Source organism: Loxodonta africana, chromosome 26 (genome assembly GCF_030014295.1).
Source record: "Loxodonta africana isolate mLoxAfr1 chromosome 26, mLoxAfr1.hap2, whole genome shotgun sequence".
NCBI classification, from domain to species: domain Eukaryota; kingdom Metazoa; phylum Chordata; class Mammalia; order Proboscidea; family Elephantidae; genus Loxodonta; species Loxodonta africana.
In genome coordinates, this window is record NC_087367.1 from 27,004,454 (window position 1) to 27,025,174 (window position 20,721).

Below are 20,721 nucleotides of genomic sequence, written 5' to 3' on the forward strand. Positions count from 1 at the left end.
TAAAAGACATTTTTGGGACAATTGAGGACATTTGAATACGGACTTCACATTAGATGACATTATAAAATAATTGTTAATTTTCTTTGGTGTGATGATGCAGCAAAATGTCTTACCCTCAGGCAATGCACACGGAAATACTTAGGGGTAAAGTGACATGATGTCTGACACTTCCAGATGTTCAACACAATTCAGTGTGTGTGTGTGTGTGTGTGTCTACATATGTATCTAGGAGATAAAGCCTTTTATTGTAATATTGTCACACTCAATAAAATTAACAAGATTTCATTCATGTAATAGTCCGTATTCAGTTTTCCTATTTCAATTATTGTCTTTTTCCTGTTGTTTACGTCAGGATCCAACATTGCATTTGGTTCATGTGTCTCTTATGCTATAACATTTACCTGCTTTTTTGTTTTTTTCTTTCCTCTGGCTGTTTTTTTCAGAAATAAAGTGGATCGTATGTCTTGTAGACTAAACTCCATTCAGGATTTGGCTGATGGTATCCCCATGGTGCCACATAACAAGCTCTTCTATCCCTCACATTACCTATGAACTGGTAGTTAAAAGTTTGATTAAATTCCTTTTTTTTTTCAAGGATACTCCATAGGTGATGGTGTATACTCTCTACTGTATCCTTTCAGGAGGAACATGATGTCTGATTGTCCCGCTTTTGGTGATGCTGAGATTGATCAGTGGGTTCAGGTGGTATCATCCATTATACAGCTTCGTTTCACCTCATGGTTTTAGCAGCTATTGGTGAATGTTGCCTGCACCCATTATTTCATTAAAACGAAACCCATTACTGTCGAGTTGATTCCGACTCATAGCGACCCTATAGGACAGAGCAGAACTGCCCCTAAGGGTCCCCAAGGATTAACTGGTGGATTCCACTGCTGGCCTTTGGGTTAGCAGCCACGCTGTTAACCACTATGCCACCAGGGCTTCACTATTTCATTAGGAGTTGCAAAAGAGTGATTTTCTGATTTTATCAAACCTCTTACATTTACCGTCTGTGATTCTTACATATAGAAGTTTCTCAGTCTGAATAGGAAATATGGGATAAATATTTACTTGATTTACCCATTTTTAGAATGACTTGGTGGCCTAGCAACTTCCAAATGTGACAAATGAGTTTTGTTTTTTTTAAGCAGGGTGTGACCTAAGCAGTATTTTGAAAAAAAAAAAAAAAAAAGTCTTTAAAATGGGTTAGAGCAGGAAGAGGCTATATTCAAAAGGTTAGAAGGCTGAGAGGCCAAGAGAGTCTGAACAAAAGGAGGGGAGAAAACCAAGAAGTATAATTGAGGTAAAACTAATAGGAGTTGACAGCTAATTGGAGGTAGAGATTAAGGAAAAGGTCAACCTCTAAGGTTACTTTCAGGTGCATTTCAAGGTGAGCGGCAGGTAAATGGTGCCATTAAAGGAGTTAGGGCATGGTGAGGCAGAGCACATATGGAGGTAAGATGTTGAGTCCCATTGTGGAGATGCTGCCAGAACATCCAGGTGAAGATGAGAGCAGACTGTAGGAAATGCAGGCTAGGAGCTCGGGTGAAATCCTGGGATTAGGCTCGTACACGGAGGTCATCATTGAATCCAGGGGACTGCCAAGAGAGGGAATATTGTATAGAGGAGGGCTAAGGAACACAGTATGGCAAACATCTCCGTTTATATGTTTACTCTTTATATCTAGAAGTCCATCCGGCACTGAATGTCTGTGACTAGGTGTCTGTGATTGTGACCTAGTCTTTTCTCAGAATGGTCACAGATGAAAGGACCACAGTTGACAGGTGTACTGTGGCCTCATTATTGGCTTAAATTCCAACTAATTAAAAGCTGTAGTAGGTAAACCTGTGAGGCAAAGAAAATACCTCACAAAGTTGTCTGACTTTGGGGGTTAATTTGATTGAAGCCTGTATTATTCTTCTGTGGCTGCTGTCACAAATAACTGTGAATTTGGTGGCTTAAAATAATACACATTTATTCCCTGGAGGCCAGCTGTTCACACTCAGTTTCACTAGTCTAAAATTGGGAGCTCTAGCTGGTGTAGATGGTTAAAATGCTTGGCTGCTAACTGAAAGGTTGGAGGTTCGAGTCGCCCAGAGGCAACTCAGAAGAAAGGCCTGGCAATCTACTTGTGAAAAAAATCAGCCATTTGAAATGCTGTGGAACACAGTTTTACTCTGACATACACGGGCTCACCATGAGTCAGAATCAACTTGACAACAACTCTTTTTTTTGGTTTGATCTTAAATCAAGGTGTGGGTAGGGCTGTGCTCTAGCTAAAGGCGTTAGCAGAGAATCCGTTTCCTTACCTTTTCCAGCTTCTGCTGGCAGTTTCTATCCCTTGGTTCATGGCCCCTTCCTCCATTGTCAAAGCCAGTAGTGTAGCATCTTGCTCCCATGATCACAGTGCCTTCTTCTGTGTAGCCAAATTGCCCTCTGCCTCTCTCTTACAAGAGTATTTGTGATTACATTCAGAACCACCTGGATAATCCAGGCTAATCTCCCCATCGCCAGATCTTTAACCTAATCACATCTGCAAAGACCCCTTTTCCATACAATGTAATTCAGGGGTTCCAGGGATTAGGACCTGGACGTCTTTGGGAGCCATCATCCAGTCTAACACACAACCCTTGGAGAGTCTTGGTTTGCTGTACCTTCTACACTTCTTTGACCACTGTAAAAAAAAAAACTCTTAATATTGCAACTCTGTATATGTTTTCATTCTATAGTCAATCCTTGTTTTTCATAGATTCCATATTTGCAAATTGGCCTACTCTCTGAAATCAATTTGTAACCCCAAAATCAGTCCCCCGGTGCTCTCACAGTCATTCTTAGATGTTCACAAAGTGAGAAAAAGTTTGAGTCGCTGACACCCCATTTCCCATTTGAGGTCAACCGAGGTGATGCTCAGCCTTCTCGTTTCAGCTCTCACAATATAAACAAGTGTCCTTTTTGTAGGCTATTTAGTGCCCCATTTTCTCATTTTTGTGCTTTTTGTTGGTGATTACCCTGTGTAAATTGGCTCCCAAGCATAGCGTTGACGTGCTGTCTGGAGTTCCTAAGCTCAAGGCCGTAAGGTGCCTTACAGAAAAAATGCACATGTTAAGATAAGCTTCATTTGATGTTAATGCATCAGTTGTATTAAATAAGGTGTCTTTAAATGGAAGCACACATAAAACAAGGTTATGTATTGACTGATTGATAAAAAATGTGACCAGGCCTCACAGGAACCTAAACCTGTATTTCCCTTAGGAGCACTGGCTCAGTATTCGCTCATTCAGTGTTCACACTTAATAGGCCATAACTGCCATGATTAAAGAAAATCAACTCTGTCTCTCTGCCTACCTACCGATCCATCTATGTATCTACTTAAAAGTTTCACAAATCAATTACTGTTTTTGATGCATGTCGTTATTTTCTGTTCTGTTTCATTCTCAAATACGCTGTCTGCAGTCTAGCTAACGGGCCGTGATCTGCAATTGTTTGACATCAAGGAATAGCTTACTCTCGGGCAGAGTTTCTCAGCAGTGGCACTGTTGGCATCTTGGGCTGGGCAGTTCTTTGTTGTGGGTGGCTGTCTTGTGTATCATAGGATGTTCAGCTACATCCCTGCCATCTACCCCAGATCACCCCTGGTTGAGAACCAGTGGTTCTCAAAGTGTGATCTCTGGACCAGAAGCATCAGCATCGCCTGGAACTTGTTAGAAATGAAAATTTTGGTCCCCACCCCAAACCTTCTGAAACAGAAACTCGGGTGAGCCCAGAAATGTTGTAACAAGTCCTCCAAGTGATTCTGATACACTGTGAAGTCTGCAGATTATGATCTAGGGAAGTGGTTCTCAGCTGGGGCAGTTTTGCCCCACAGGACATTAGGCAACATCTGGAGACGCTTTGGGTTGTCCTCACATGGGCGGGGGAAGGTATGTGTTGGGGGGAAAGTGTGCTACTGGCATCCCTGGTAGTGACCAAGGGTGCTGCTAAACCTCCTACAATGCACAGGACAGCCCTCCAAAACAATTATCCAGCTCAAAATGTCAGTATGCCAACAGTGAGAAATTGGTCTAGGGATTCTCGGTCTGGGATTGGACATCCAGGAGGTCCACACATGGGTTTCAAAGTGTTGATTAAAAATAAAACCAAACCAATCCATTTGCCGTTGAGTTGATTCCAATTCATAGTGATCCCATGTGTTGCAGAGTAGAACTGCACTCCGTAGCGTTTTCATGGCTGTGACCTTTTGGAAGCAGATTGCCAGGCCTTTATTCTAAGGTGCCTCTGTGTGGGTTGACTGCCAATCTTTCGGTTAATAGCCAAGCACTTAAGTGTTTGCCCCACTCGGACTCCTCAAAGTGTTTATAAATTGCCTAATATGCAGATTTGTATACAGAATCTTAAAATTTCAGAGCTGGATGAGACCTTAGAGATGAAGGATAAATATGTAGTACATTTTTCTGAGTTTTCATCATATTCTCAGTTTGTATGGGCCTTTTAAGAACCATTCAGATACACTCTCAGCAGAATATGGCTTTATCTTCCACTCAGCCTTTCCTCTACATCCCAAGTCAGGTGCCAAATGTTCTCTGTTCATCCCCTGAACTATTTCTTGTATTTGTCCCTGCCTTTTCACCATTGTTGCCTTGATTCAGTTCCTCTATTGCTTACTCAGATAACTGGCTTTTATTCTAGCCCCTAAAATCTTTCTCGTGCATTGCATTGTTTTCTAAACATTGATCTGATCATGTTACTTCTTTGCCCAAAAATCTATAAAGGATTTAGTTCAAATGACTCTCTTCGACCTGCCTTCTCAATCTGGCCTGGCATGTCGCCCCACTTTTACCTCCTATTATGCACTCCTTGTTCAATGTTAATTTAAAATAACTCCTTTATCCAGATATAATTAATGGATCATACAATTTGCCTGTTTAAAGTGTACAATGCAGTGGTGTTTTGTATATTCAGAGTTGTGCAACCATCACCACAATCTATTTGAAAACATCTTTGTGACCCCAAAAAGAAGCACGTACCCATTAGTAGTTATGCCTCATTTCCTCCTGTCTCCACCAGCCGTGGCCAACCGCTAATCTACTTCCAAATCTGTACAGATTTGACTATTCTGGACATTTCATAGAAGTGGAATCACACAATATGTGGTTTTTTCACTTAACAATGTTTTCCAGGTTTAGTCATGTTGTAGCATGGGTCAATAATTCATTCCTTTTTCTGGTCAAATAATATTTCATTGTATGGATATACCACATTTTGTTTATGCATTCATCAGTTGATGGACATGGGGCTGCTTCCACCTTTCGGCTATTATGAATAATACTTCTATGAACATTCGTGTACAGCTTTTTGTGTGAACATATGTTCCCATTTCTCTTGGGCGCGTACCTAGAATTGCTGGGCCATATGGTAATGCCTTCCTTCTAAATCTACTTACATAGTGTTTCACCTTGTCCATTCAGAATTACTCTTCTCCCTGCTACTCCCATTTAGTATCTCACTACTGTCTCATGCTTACCAGTTGGCCCTGGAGCACAGTCATTCCTATATGGCTGTTTCCCTCATTTACTGTGAATTTCTGGAAAGTAGGGATAGTCTCTCATTTTTGTATACACCAAGGCATCGAGTACACTGCCCTGCATAAAGCAAGAACTAAGAGCTTTTGAATTGGTGGGCAGTAAAAGGAAGTGTCGAATATGTCTTGTTGTATCCTACAAAAAAATATGCCTGATATTAAATAATAATAATACTCACTTTCAAATTTTAACGATTAATGTTTGGCAAGTAACACCTGAAGTAAATGTGTATAAGGTAAACTGATTTGGTACACTGAAGTGTATTTACTTATTCTCAATGTCAGGAACTACAGTATTCTGGATTTATAATTATGAAAATGAAACATTTTAGAACTTCTAGATAGAATTTTGAAAAGATATGTAACACAATATAAACAAAGAGTGACATGATATGTTAAAATTCACTTTGTCTTAAGTTTCAAATTTCATATAAATGTGAAATTCCATACAAATTAAGTTCTTTTCATTCTTTTGGTTCCCTCAGTCTCATTATTTTCTAGTTAAGAAGTTGTAAAAGGTCTATATGAATAAAAACATGTTTATATTCATACTGAAAACCTGTATTTTTAACCTTAAATGGGTAAGAATAGAGGAACATCTGCCACTTTCTAATGCAGGTCTAGTGCTGCGAGCCAGAGCTCTGGAAATGGGAAGCATAACCTTGGTGGGGTCATGGGTGCCATCAAGGTTATTCTCAGCATAATTCTTCAAGAACATATCAGAAACAGTCTGGGCCCTTGGGCAGGTGTCTTGTCCCCATAGTCAGTAAGAGGAGAAAGAGAAGCCAGTTCCTGTCTAACTCCATTCCATGTGAAACAATCCACATGGCTTTGGGACTGACTGAATGTAGGTATGTTAGCTGAAAAGACAGAAAAGGACTTTACTGTAATTTCAAGGAAAAGGTGTATTCCTTTGTTTTAGTTACTACTACAATTTTATTTTTTAAATAAATTTTTAAAATTTGACATTTACTTGGGAAATAAACATTAACAATACTATACAATCATATAAACTCCAATATTTTATATATCTTTATATTCATAAAAACAATGATTCATTTCCTGGATGAAGAAGTTAAGTTGGTTAGTGGTTCTCAATCTCTGCTTCATTTTAAAACCAAGAGTAGTGATGCCCAGGCCAGTGACCAACTTCATCAAAATCTCTAGGGGTGGGACCTTTGCATTATCTTTTTTTAAAACTCCCCAAAGTAAACTTGAGACTGAGTGAATTAGATCAGCAGTGAATCCCAGTCACATTGATTGTCTCAATCCATTCAAGTGAAGACTAGCTTTTGCTGTTCTTGTGTATACTGTTCCTAGAAAAGAAGAAGAGGTGAATCTCTTGCTCAGTGCTCCTGAAAGGTGAGCTACATTATAAGGTGAGGTCACAGCTCCCCTAGGAGCCACCCTAGACTAGCTGAATCAAAATCACTAATGGAGACATCTAGGAATATGAACTTCAAAGAAAATTCTTGGTTTTGATGGATGGGGCTTCCTAGTGGCATGTTACAGGTAAGCCCATTCCAGCTTAAGATGGAAAAACAAAAGCATTTTTTAGAGCAATGGAGTGGTCTGTTTTAGAGCAGTGAGCTCTCTGTGGCTAGAGGAATGAAGACAGAAGTTAGATTACCATCTGCTGGGAATGTTGTCAAGGGGTTCCTAAATACAGTAGTATTTAATGTTCTCCCCCAGTTCCTAAATTTCTTTAGCCAAAACTTAGCAACTGGTCACTTACACTGGATACACACATTTCCATGAAAACTCAAGATTTTACCAGAAGCATCATTATTACTGTTTCTAAAACTGATTAGAATTTTTGGTATTAATGGAACAGTGCCCCTGACCTCTGTCTTACTGAGGGGAATACTTTTCCCCTCCTTATGCTTGCATACAGGGAAGAGAACCACTCCTTTGGAGAGAGAAGTATGGAAACAAGCTCTCTGAACCCTCATTCATTCCTTCCCAACAGAGAAGTATCTTATCCGATTGGTGATACTGGGAGAAGGAACCGAGCATGTAAGGCTCAGCTCTGGTGGATTCTTTAACCTTGAGAACTAACTGGTCTCTAAACGCTAGGGCAGGCTCTGTCCCTGCAAGCAGAGGCCTGCTGCTCTCTCCAATTAGGGAGAAACATTAGGAAGCCTGACTGGAAAACAAGTCAACCATGTTCTCTATTTCAGCTTCATCCCTAATAAAACTAATATATCAATCTCCCTCTGACTCTCATGCCTCATTATTCGATTTGTTTCAACGTAAAGAGGGGAAGAGGGGATACCTACTGGTGTCCTTAAACCCCAGAAGTATCACAATACCATCATAAATTATAACTGGCCATGTCTGTGATACCTGTGTTCTAAAATAGCATCCCATTATTTTCTCAAGTCAGTGCACAATTATATCCTTCTAAAGGAAACTCTATGGGGCAGTTCTACTCTGTCCTATAGAGTGGCTATGAGTTTAAAGTACAAAAATGAATGCAATGCTATATGAAGGTCCTCATTCCTTACTGGCATAAAAAAAAAAAATGAATTCTAATTGCTCAACTGTTCAGGAAACATGAACACTTTTCTAGGTTCCACTTTATTGGGAATATTTTTAGTCGTGATCTGCAGAAGTTGGTCCTGGGCAATTTGAAGATAAGTCTTCTTTATCTGTAATTTTATGTGAGGAAAACAAAAGATTAGGACAATTTTTATAGTAAACTATTCTAGAAAAGTATTTCCATGTAACATTGTAGATCTGATCATCTGTGTTTGCTACTTATTAAAGCAGGAAAAGATAAAAGCAACAACTATAGCTGCAACTTCTTCACTGTCAAGTACAAAGTTCTTAAATACATGCTAGCAAAGGCAGCAGGGGTAACTGGATCAGAAGGGGACGCACTCGGCTCCAGGAGACATTTGGCAAGTTTTAAACCATTTTTTCCCGTACAATTAAAAAGAAAACAAAAATGGGGTGGATTTCAAGATTTCCGATTTTTATGGTTTGAAGACAATATTCTATTTAACTACATAAAAATCAGTTCTAATAATTTAATACAAATTTCTTTCAAATATCTGTAGCTGAAGAAAGAATCTTTAAAAATAAAGCATGAAAAAAATTCATCTTCCTCAAGAGATTCTAATATTGTTTCTTTTGAAGTAAAAGACTGAAAAGTTACCTTTTGCACATTTAGTTTCTGAAAAGTTAAAAGCAACCTTAATAAAGTCTCAATTATTTCCAAAACCACTATTTCTTTAAGACATTCATTCCACATTGCCATTTGGATGCAGTTAGACATTTCCATTGCCTATGGGAAATGTTACTTTTATAAAAGCTCAAAGCTAAAAATCAAAGAGCACTCTTAGTATTTTGAAAAAGTCTAAAGTATCTTCTTACCTTCATAGGCTGTCCCACACCAAATACAATACAGATGTTCTTCTCTTAAATAACTTGTCAATATTTGTAGTTTTTCCATTACCTAGATATAGGAGGACAGAAGTACATCAATAGTTTATATTAAACAGAACCTTGGCTTTCTGAAGTCCCATAAATCACACTGAATTAATCCAAGGCCATAATTTTCTGCTATACTTTCAGTCAGTTATTAGAGGTGGCAAGGGTAGAAGTAACATGTTAGAACATGTTCTAGTTTACTAGCCACCCAGAGATTTTTACAAATCTGCTAGGCACAACAGAGAACACTTGTTCAGAAAATCACTTTTGGTTGGCTCTACTATAATCAGCATCCCTTAAAGACCCTTCCTACTGCCAAGGAATCTACCTCACCTTTATGGGTATGAGGGTGCACACTGCTTTATTTTTGCCATAACAATTCTCATTAACTGTCTCCCCATTAAGGGAGCAAAGGCTTTTCAAATTATGAACGTTTTCCAAAAAGTTCTTACATACAAGTAACTAGGAATATATATTCCTTTCTTGGGTAATCCCCACCTTCTTTAGATGGTATTTTTTTTCTTTTGGAGAGGGGGTTATTCATTAGAATCTCTTGAAGAAGTTTAACAGGAAACAAGGTATAAATTAATTTACATTTGCAACTAATCCATCATTTAAACCCAAGCTGAGGTGAGAGAACAAACTGAAGCTAACGGAAAAAATTATATGAGTTTTAATTTGGGGCTTATAAAATAATCCCGTAAACCAGTGGTTGTAAACCGGGGATAATTTTTCCCCTCAGGGGACATTTGGCAATGTCTGGAGACATTTTTGGTTGTCACAAGGGGTTGGAGGTGCTACCAACATCTAAATGGATGGAGGCCAGGGATCCTGCTAAACATTCCACAATGGACAGGACAGGCCCTACAACAAAGAATTATCTGGTCCAAAATGTCAATAGTGCAGAAGCTGAGAAACCCTGCTGTAAAGGAATTGGTGCCAAAACATACACTTAAATCTTCACTCTTAACTTCATCTTCATCTTGTTCTTTTTCTTCCTCTTCCTCTTCTTCACTCTCCTGTTCAGGCCTCAACCAGTACCAGGCCTCCCTGGGAATCTGAATATTCTGAAAACACAAAATTAGTTTCAATTAAACAGAGCTCAGCGGTACTGATAAATCTATCTCCAGTTCATGTTCATTTTAACATCTATTCATTCTTTCAATAAATACTTACTGTGTGCTGCTCCAAGAGTAAGGCACTGTACCATGAACTATGGGGCTACCAAGTTCAATTAGAATATTGCCCCTAAGTTGCTGACAGTCTAGTAAGGAAGATATGCTTTGGGCATAAAATAATACATACAAGTTAGAAAATCTTAAGTGTCATGAAATAAGTTCAAAATAAGGTACTACGGAAATACAGAGGAGTGAGAGATTGCTTCTAGCCATCTGTTTATATATGAGGGGAATTTTACTACAAACATTTTTGAGACTTTAAATGAAGTCATTTTTATTGTGATGGTACTTGAATCCCTAAGATAATAACTAAGATAGATTTTGCAAACCATTAAAATTGGAAATGAACAGCATCCAGCCTTGATTTACTGGTTAGACACACATAAAGCACTGAATATGGACTGAAAATAGGCTATTCTGGTTAATCAAATATTCTGGTGAACAGAATTTCCATACATACCAGTGCTGAGTAATCAATATTCAAATAAAGACAGAACAATTAAATGTAAAAATGTTATTTAACCCTCACAGGGTAATTCTGACAACTCAGGTTCCTGCAGTGAGTAAGTCATTACCGTGAGTATCAATGATCACAGATCACAAGTGCACCCTGAAGGAAAGCCAGATAAAGCGGGCGTGGAGTTCAATTTTTATTTTTTTAATAAAAATACACAGTAAGTCATACCAGGTGCTAAAACATTTTACCAAAGTGAAGGTGGGTAAAAGGCTTACCTTCTGGGTATCCAACTGCTGACAGGCTCGCTGGCTTCTTTTAAGGTCTCCTTCTAGCTTCATTTCATCTTGCTTATTTTTAAGTCGCATCCTAATTAAAAGAAAAAAATTGTACACATACGGTCTATATGTGCTCGTTAGCTATCTTATATACCTAAGTACCAGGAAACAGGAGATGAAAAAAGAAACAGCTCAAATACAAAGGTTTACCGAAACTGTTCTGCAGCTTTTTCTTGAGCCTGGTTTTTCATGTGTACCTTTCTTCTGTAGCTTTCCAAATTTTCCTCTGCTTTTCGTTTTAATAATGCCTCATGACCAATGCCGCTTTTCCCTGTTCAAACAGAACGCTCTGATGAGTAACTTACTGACATTATACTTCAACAGATGTCAACTAAAATATTTACAAATTAAATGCAGTTCTCATTTGAGTATAATCTTTCAAAAATCATTTGACAAGGCTGATAGGAGAAAACATTCAGATTAAAAAAAAAAACCCAAACTTCGATCTGATTTTTACAAGATTAGTCTTATCCAATATACTATTACTATAAAATTGGGCATTAAAATTATTTTTAATCAGGAAAATAGCAACAACTGTCATATTTTTATATAAATATGGTATACAAATAAAGCATTTTTTTGTCTTGAGTTCATCCAAGTATTAAAAAAAAATTAATGGATTGGTCTCATATCACTTCTAGGACATTTCAGTAGCCAAAAAGCATTGTGCTTTAAATGGATAAAAAGATTTTTTTCCCCGTTTTTTATGTTCTAAATTTTATTTTACACTCATTAAAAGTTATTTTATTTTTCATTTAAAAGTTTTAGAAGTTTAACCAACAAACATTTACTGAGGGCTTCCTATGATAAGAACTGTAGCCACACCATCATAAATAAGGTATGTATTAAGCAAACATAAGGACTAGTCGTTGTTGTTGTTAGGTGCTATCAAGTCAGTCCCGACTCATAGTGACCCTATGCACAACAGAATGAAACACCGCCCAGTTATGAGCCGTCCTGACAATCGTTGTTATGTTTGAGCTCATTGTTGCAGCCACTGTGTCAATCCACCTCGTTGAGGGTCTTCCTCTTTTCTGCTGACCCTGTACTCTGCCAAGCATGATGTCCTTCTCCAGGGACTGGTCCCTCCTGATAACATGTCCAAAGTATGTAAGACACAGTCTTGCCATCCTTGCTTCTAAGGGGCGTTCTGGTTGTACTTCTTCTAAGACAGATTTGTTTGTTCTTTTGGCAGTCCATGGTATATTCAACATTCTTCGCCAACACCACAATTCAAAGGCGTCAATTCTTCTTGGGTCTTCCTTATTCATTGTCCAGCTTTCGCATGCATATGATGTGATTGAAAATACCATGGCTTGGGTCAGACACATCTTAGTCTTCAGGGTGACATCTTTGCTCTTCAACACTTTAAAGAGGTCCTTTGCAATAGATTTACCCAAAGCAATGTGTCTTTTGATTTCTTGACTACTGCTTCCATGGTTATTGATTGTGGATCCAAGTAAAATGAAATCCTTGACAACTTCAATCTTTTCCCAGTTTAACATGATGTTGCTCATTGGTCCAGTTGTGAGGATTTCTGTTTTCTTTATGTTGAGCTGCAATCCATATTGAAGGCCGTCTTTGATCTTCATTAGTAAGTGTTTCAAGTCCTCTTCACTTTCAGCAAGCAAAGTTGTGTCAGCTGCATAACGCAGGTTGTTAATGAGTCTTCCTCCAATTCTGATGCCCCATTCTTCTTCACATGGTCCAGCTTCTCGTATTATTTGCTCAGCATACATACAGATTGAATAGGTATGGTGAAAGAATACAACCCTGACGCACACCTTTCCTGACTTTAAACCAATCAGTATCCCCTTGTTCTGTCCAACAACCACCTCTTGATCTATGTAAAGGTTCCTCATGAGCACAAATAAGCGTTCTGGAATTCCCATTCTTCGCTAGACTAGAGCTTAGCAAAAATTATTATTGGTATTGAGAAATCAAACTTGCCCAGTGTTTATAGCCAAAATAAAAATAACAATATGCTAAAAAATAATTACATACCTGTTTTGATGTTGAGAGGAATTGGTTCAACAATACCATCTCCTAAAAAAGAGAAAGCACAAACCAGAAATTCTTCCTCAGACTACAGTTAAGTAAGTATAGCACACAATTTTATAATGCTCTGTACATATCCCCTCCAGTTTTAATGATGTTCAAAACTGAAAGCTGAACATCAATACTCTGTAATCAATTACCTCTCCTGCCTTTTAACTGCGTAGTCCTCAGTAAGGCTGACCCACAGCCTCCATGCCACCAGAAGGTGGGGCTTTGTTGTTGTTAGTTGCTGCTGATTCCGACTCATGGCAACCTCCTGTGTGCAAAGTAGAACTCCTCCACAGGATTTTTAAGGCTGTGATTTTTCACCCTGGTGCTGCAGTGGTTAAAGTGGTAGGCTGCTAATTGGAAGATGACAGTTTGAACCCACCAGCAGCTCTGTGGAGAAAATGTGGCAGTCTGCTTCTCTAGAGTACAGCCTTGGAAATCCTATGGGGCAGTTCTACTCTGTCCTACAGGGTCACTATGAGTCGGAACTACTTGGCAGCAATGGGTTTAGTTTTGGTTTTGTATCTTTTGAAAGCAGATCACTAGGCCTATCTTCCAATGTGCCTCTGGGTGGGTTCAAACCACCAACCTCTCAGGAGCTTAACCATTCTTGCCACCTAGGGACTCCTGAAGGTGGAGCTTTAAGAAGTAAAAACACAGATATTGTAAGCCTAAGGGAGTAAAAGCCCTAAGGGGAAGCAAAGCCTTGCTAGGTGGGAAGCAAAGCAACTCAAAGACCAGAAGGAAAGAAAAACAGCTTATAGAAGCTAACACATTATCTCTACATCTTAATCAGCTTCACTTCTTAAAAAGAGAGGTAAGAATTGAGCTTCTCCAACTGGTGGTCACATATAGCTACCACAGGCATAAAGCACACAGGCCAGGGTCCCGCCATCATCTTCAATGTTGCTTTACTGTCCCTTAGAATTTCTCAACCCATCATCTGTCACCATTCTTAGCTGCTGTCCCCATTGTAAGCCATGTCCATCCCTGTTGTTACTGCCTCTAAGGCTGAGCTGGGCTGATAAGCCTATGTAACTTGATCTCACATGCAATGTCTAAAACATACGAGAAAGTGAAAAGTACTCAAAAGGCTGGTTGTCTACAAAGCTTGGTAACATATATGAAACTTTGCATCTCTGGTACTCATCAATACATCAGTTTGCTGGTTAGAAATACCTGTTTACTTACGAATGTGACTTACCAGTCTTGCCAAGAGCCTGACCACTTTTATATCCCATCTTTTGGAGCAAAGCAAACCCTTTGTTTCCACAACCTAGTGCATTCTTCAACCCAATGTCACGTCTTTCTTGTTCTTCTTCTTTTAAACTCTTCTGCCTATTTTTCAAATTAGCTTCTTGTTGCTTTTCTTCTTTTCGACGGGCTTCTCGGATTTGCCTCAGCATTGGCAATCCTGGTCTGATATCTTCCCTGGACAATAATGGAGATTACTTTAATATTTAAAAAAGATTATTTTACAAATTCAGAAATTTGTAAAGATTAAAATTTACATGAAATTTTCTCATAACTTTGCCACTTACTCACTTGACACTACTTAACATTTCACTGCTACCTCTGTGATCAACTTTGCTATCATTACTAATGATAGCAAAGATATTTGAACAGGCGGTAGAAATATTGCTAAAATTCAATAGACTACGTTGTGACAGCAACAAATGTGTCAACACAGCCAAGAGGAAAGGGCAGGGAATCAGGGCAGAGAACAAAGAGAGGAAGCTTTAGAAAGCAAAAGTGAGTTAAATTCTGCAGCAGTGTCAAGGAGATTAAGAACTGGGAGAAGGCCACTGAATGCGACTGTATTAGAATACAATCAGTGATCTAGAATGGCTGCTTTAGTAGGAAGATGAAGGCTGGTCCCATGTCGTAGGAAACTAAAAAGTATAAAGGTGAAGAAATTAACAGCAGTAAGTGTTCACTAATTTTTCTAAGAGGCTGACAAAATAAAGAGCAAAACTGAATAATAGCTAAAAGAGACAATAAGATGAAATAAAGAAAAAGGAGTAAATTTCCTTAGGAGACAGGAATAAAAAGGATCAAGGGCATTACAAGGGAGGAAAGGGCTCCTAGTCTTTTAAATGGACACATAGAGGGTATTTCTATAAAGCAAGAAGACCAAACATTCAACCCTACACTTAAAATAAATCCCATTGCTTAATAATCACATATGTCTTAGACACATCACTACATGAAATGTATATATTCACTTACTGGATGTTAATGAAGGAATCAGACATGTAGTCCTCTTCTTCTGCCATGTTTAACTTCATATGAAAGTAGTATCTACAAATCAAGTAGGATAAAAAAACAATTACGATGTTTTTAGTTTACCAAAATGGAAATAAACCCTCAGGGGCCATGACCTTTCTCTACAGTTCTACTACAAATATAAGTGTCATCTGGACATCTTCATCTGCAGACCTCTTGAACTCAACAATCCAAACAACTCATTATCATTCCCCTAAAGTATCCTGCATCTCCTATATTTCCACGTCATTAATGTTGCCATAAGGATCCCCGGTGGTGCAATGGTTGGGCGCTTGGCTGTTAAACGAAAGGTTGGCTGTTTGAACCCACCAGCCTCTCAGTGGGAGAAAGATGTGGCAGTCTGCTTCCATAAAGATTACAGTCTTGGAAATCCTATGGGGCAGTTCTACCCTGTCCTAAAGGGTCGCTATGAGTTGCGAATTGACTCAACTGCAATAGGTTTGGTTTTCTTGGAATGTCACCACTTTCTCTTGCATCCTGACCTCTTAAAAAAAAAAAAAAAAAATGACCTCTTAGAACCCCTCAATTCCTCCTCCACAATATCGCTCACAGCCACTCATGTTTTTCTACAGTTGTGGCCACTGCTTTAGTACAGGTACTTCGTTCTCATCTGAATTATTTTAACAGCTTCCTAACTGATCTCACTGCCTTGATCTCTCCTCCAGTCCATCCTCTGCACTTCCTCCAGAGTAGTTTCTCTGAAACATAAATCAGGTCATGCTACTTCTGTTTCAAATCCTTCGATAAACTTTACCCTGAAGGAATGGAACAGTCACTCCAGCACAGCACAAGAGGCCCTTTACAATCTAGACCTCCCCCGACTCTTCTTTAGAATTCATGATCCAAGCCACCATGGGCTTCCTCTTGTCCTCTAAACATACCACAGACGTTTCAGTCCTCCCAGGCCTAGGCTGCCTTGCTCCACAAAAACCTGTCCTGACCACTCCAAGTCTTTCTCTTAAATTCCTACAGCACTTCATGTTCTAGCTGCTCATTTGGAACCTGACATAGTAGCAAATCTCTCACATAGAAATATTTTGGGGGACAGTTTCCATGTAAAAAGGATAAAATAATTATCCGGACCAGTGCTTCTCAAATTTTATTGTGTATACAAATTATCACATAATCTTTTTAAAATGCAGAATCTAATTCTGGGTTGGAGTCTGAGATTCTGCATTTCTAACAGGCTCTCAGGCGATGTCAATGCTGCAGGTCCAGTTGATAGGTAAGAAGTGAAGTCCCTTGCTGTAGGGCACATATGCTATTTTTGTTTACCCAGCATCCTTTCCTTTGGGAACCCAGCCCTCTGACTTCCAAATGGCTCTGATGGAGGTGACTATCTCAGTATCCAGCTTAGCTTTATAGCGCTGCTATAACAGAAATACAAGCGGTTGGATTTAATGAACAGAATTTATTTTCTCACGATTCAAGAGGCTAGAAGTCCAAATTCAGGGTGCCATCACTAGGGGAAGACTCTCTATCTGCTCTGGGGGAAATCCTTTCTTCTTGGAGTTCCTTGGCATCTTTCTTTTCCCCATTCCTGTTTGTTTGCTTCTCTGTGCCTAATCTGCTCCTTTTATATCTTAAAAGTGATTGGCTTATAACACACCCTACACTGATATGGACTTATTAACCTAACAAAAAAAAAAACCTATCCCCAGATGGGATTACATCCATACGTATAGGGATTAAGATTCCAACACATATTCTTGAGTGGCATAATTCAGGCCATAACAGTATCCTATACCCCCTTAGGCACCATGCCCTTGAGTGATTCTGACTCTGGCAACCTCCCGTTTCACAGCACTGCCCTCCATAGGGTTTTCAATGGCTGTGATCTTTGTGAAGTGGATCGTCAGTCCTTGCTTCCAAGGCACCTCTGGGTAGATTCAAACTTCCAACCTCTCAATTAGTAACTGAGTGCTTAACCATCTGTGCCACCCAGGAACTCCTCCACAAAGATGGCCAATTAAAGTACCCTATGTCCCAGCGACAGGACTATGGGAGAAAGAAGCCCTCTTGACTAGGGTTTCTGAACCAGGAGTATGCGAAGCTGAGCTCTGGAGAGCCAGCGTGTCTGCAGAATGAAGCTAGACAAAGAAAACAGACAAAATGGGACAAAGGAAGCCAAAAAGCAATGAGTCTCCAGTCCTAGTTCCCATTTCTGATGCTTGTAGCTTTCTTTGATGCTGTGATCCAGCATCCTTCCCATACTTTAACTTATTTGAGTAGGAGTTCTATCAACCACAACCAAAAGAGTATGGATAATTATGGTGGATGAAAAAAATATTACTATACTGATTTTTAATACTCTGAATGCTTACCTCCCCAACTAGGCTATAAACCACACAACAAGTCCCCTCTATCCCCACTGCCTACCAGTGTCCCAGACATCATGAATTCTTAAGAAATGTTTGGCTACGATGAGGACAAGAAGGGTCTTTAATAATATTTATAATTCTGTAGTAATAGAATATTTTTTCCTATATTGCCAGTCTTATTTCCTAAAAAACATTTTTGTAAATATATTATAAATATAGAAAAGCACATAAAATGTTTAATGAATTAATATAAAGCAGATAATCTTACAACCATGTGGTACCCTCCAAGATGGCCTCCAGTGATTCTTGCCTCTCAGTTTTCACGTCCGTGTGTAGTCCCCTGCCACAGTGAAGAGGGCTTACCTGTGTAACCAACAGAATATTGTGAAAATGATGGAGCAGGACTTGAGACTTGGTAATAAAAGACACTGAAACTTCTATTTTTTGCTCTTAGTTAGATCCCTCACTCTGGAGGGAGCCAGCTGTCCTGTAGTGAGGACTCTCATACAGCTCTCTGGAGAAGTACACACAGCAAGGAACCAAGGGCTCCTGCCAACGCCCAGTACCAACCTGTGCATCACTACAGTTACCCTTTTGGAAAGTAGATCCTCCCACCCTAGTCAGGCCTTCAGATGACTTAGCCTGGGCTGACATCTTCACTATAACGTTACAAGAGCATCCAAGCTAAGCTACAGTGCTAACAAATTCCTGACCCACAGAGGCTATGAAATAATAAATCATCATTGTTAAACTGCTAAATTTGGGGATAATTTCTTATACATCAGTAGATTAATAGATGTGGCACCCGTACCAGAAGATAGAACCATATCAGCCACCCCAGGAGCCCTCTACATCCCCTACCAACTGTACACCCTCCTTCCACTCTAGTGTTGTTGTTGTTAGGTGTTGTCAAGTTGGTTCTGAGTAGAATTGCCCTATAGGGTTTCCAGGAGTGGTTGGTGGATTCAAACTGTCAACCTTTTGGTTAGCAGCCAAGCTCTTAACCACTGCACCACGAGGACTCTTCATTCTAATAGCAGTTACTATTCTTTTATGGCAGCGACTTCCTTCCTTTCTTTACAGTTTTATTACCCACGTGTGCATCCTTAAACATTAGTTTAGTTCTGTCTGTTTTTCATTTATAACATGTTGTTGTTGTTAGGTGCTGTCCAGTCGATTCCAACCCGTAGCGACCGTACGTACAACGGAACGAAACATTGCCTGGTCGTGTATCATCATCGCAGTCCTTGTTATGCTTGAGCCCACTGCTGCAGCCACTGTCTCAATCCATCTCATTGGGGGTCTTCCTCTTTTTCACTGACCCTCCGCTTTACCAAGCATGACGTCGTTCTCCCAGGACTGATCCCTCCTGATAACATGTCCAAAACATGTAGGATATAGTCTTGCCATCCTTGCTTTTTATAACATAATAAATTTAAGTTACATATGATTGCATGCAGCATTTGTGGTAATTTGTCATCTCTAAACCTCAGATTCTTCATCTTAATAATAATAATTTTACACATAATGGTTTAGTACTAATGCAGTACATCACACCCTTTTATCCCATTTAATCATTAACAACCCAGTAAGGCCACCATGAAAGGAGGCCTGGTGGCACAGTGGTCAAGTGCTTGGCTACTAAACAAAAGATCAGGGGTTCCAACCCACTAGCCGCTCCGTGGGAGAAAGATCTGGCAGTCTGCTTCTGCAAAGATTACAATCTTGAAAAGCCTATGGGGGCAGTTCTACTCTGTCCTATAGGGTCGCTATGAGTCAGAATCAACTTGACAGCAATGAATTTTGGTTTAAGGTCACCATGGAGCCCTGGTAGTGCAATAGTTAAAGTGCTCGGCTGCTAACTGGAAGGCTGGCAGTTCGAACCCACCCTCAGCTCTGCGGGAGAAAGGATGTGGCACTCTGCTTCCGTAAAGATTTACAGCCTTGGAACTCCTACTCTGTCTACTCCGTCGTATATATAGGGTTGCTATAATTCAGGATCAACACAAAGGCAGTGGGTTTGGGTTTTTTTTTTTGAGAAGTCGCCATGAGTCAGAGCCTAGTCAAAAGCGAGGAACAAGAAGGTAAGAATAGTTAGTCCTGCTTTCCATGTGGAGAACTGAAGGCTCACTGTGGCTCAATGACTTGCTCAAAACCACAAAGAATCCAGGTCTTAGCACTCCTGCTGCTGCAAATAGGATTGGATTATTTTTAAGAAACCCATTTAGCACTGAGTGCTAGGCGTTTGTATCAGACCTGAATGGGGGTCCCAGGTTCTTTTTAAAGCTCCGTTTTAATCGGTATAATATACTATAGCATCATCCATTCCCATCAAGCATAATCATAAAGTTCACAAGGCAATAATCCAGGCAAAGATGATGGTGGCTTGGACCAGAGTGACAACAGTGGAGGTGGTGCGAAGTGGTTGGATTCTGGGTGTATTTTTAAGGTTGAACTAACAGGATTTGCCGATGGACTGGAGGTGATGTATGAAAGAGCTATGCCAAGGATTATTCCAAGGCTCTTAGCCTGGATATCTGGAAGAATAAAGAGTCACCGTTTTTTGAGAGCGGGAAGACACCAAGAAAGGGGTTTTTGCTTTTGACGGGGTGGGGGGGGGTGGCAACAGGAGTCCTGTTTCAGACACACTGAGAATCCCATTACGCTTCAAGCGGAGAGATAGCCTAAGTCGTTGGACGTACAGTCAGGAGTAGAAAGGTGACAAGAAACGCCTGACTCCCAAATACGCCCCTTCGGATACCTTCCCCCTCAAGCTCCTGCCTGCTGCAACCAACCCACCGACGCTACCACCCACGGGTGAGAATGTGGATGATGGTGTAGTGAGGTAGTTACAAGCAGCACACATCCGGCCTTCACTATTCTATCGAGAGCCCCTAGCACCTTACCTGGCAGCTCTACTCACCTCTGCCCAGCCCTCAAGAAGCGCGCTGCGCATGCGCCTATCAGCCAACGCGTTGCTGCCACCTGATTCCCCTGTGCACAATCAAATAGCGATTTGCGGAAGGCGGATCTAGGAACGCGTGGTTAGTGCGCTTGCGCAAAAACCGGTCTTCCGCGCTCGCGC

At 40.0% G+C, this 20,721-nt stretch overlaps 1 protein-coding gene across 4 annotated transcripts; it reads right to left on the reverse strand.

Annotated features, from left to right (window-relative positions):
• Nucleotides 1–396: 396 nt before the first annotated feature.
• Nucleotides 397–20,685, reverse strand: GPATCH11 (G-patch domain containing 11). Of its 4 annotated transcripts, none has more exons than XM_003416076.4 (10): nucleotides 20,560–20,685; nucleotides 17,905–17,999; nucleotides 15,259–15,330; nucleotides 14,234–14,460; nucleotides 12,988–13,029; nucleotides 11,134–11,254; nucleotides 10,924–11,014; nucleotides 9,964–10,080; nucleotides 8,957–9,038; nucleotides 397–8,229 (listed from the first exon to the last, which is right to left on the reverse strand). In XM_003416076.4, the coding sequence occupies exons 1-10, from the start codon at nucleotides 20,590–20,592 to the stop codon at nucleotides 8,174–8,176; spliced, it is 936 nt and encodes a 311-aa protein (XP_003416124.2). In that variant the 5' UTR covers nucleotides 20,593–20,685; the 3' UTR covers nucleotides 397–8,173. The 4 variants fall into 4 exon arrangements, with proteins under 4 accessions (XP_003416124.2, XP_064133268.1, XP_064133269.1 ...); XM_064277198.1 differs by lacking the exon at nucleotides 20,560–20,685 and adding an exon at nucleotides 20,538–20,558 and having other exon boundaries at nucleotides 17,905–17,994; XM_064277199.1 differs by lacking the exon at nucleotides 20,560–20,685 and adding an exon at nucleotides 20,538–20,556 and having other exon boundaries at nucleotides 17,908–17,994.
• Between the last annotated feature and the right edge of the window lie 36 nt (nucleotides 20,686–20,721).

Coding starts and splice junctions, on each gene's coding strand:
- GPATCH11 (XM_003416076.4), bottom strand. CDS start 20,592: ATGCGCAGCGCGCTTCTTGAGGGCTGGGCAGAG. Junction 18,000..20,559: donor TTCTTGAGGGCTGGGCAGAG/GTGAGTAGAGCT, acceptor TTGGTTACACAG/GTAAGCCCTCTTCACTGTGG. Junction 8,230..8,956: donor GTGTGGGACAGCCTATGAAG/GTAAGAAGATAC, acceptor ATAAAATTACAG/ATAAAGAAGACTTATCTTCA.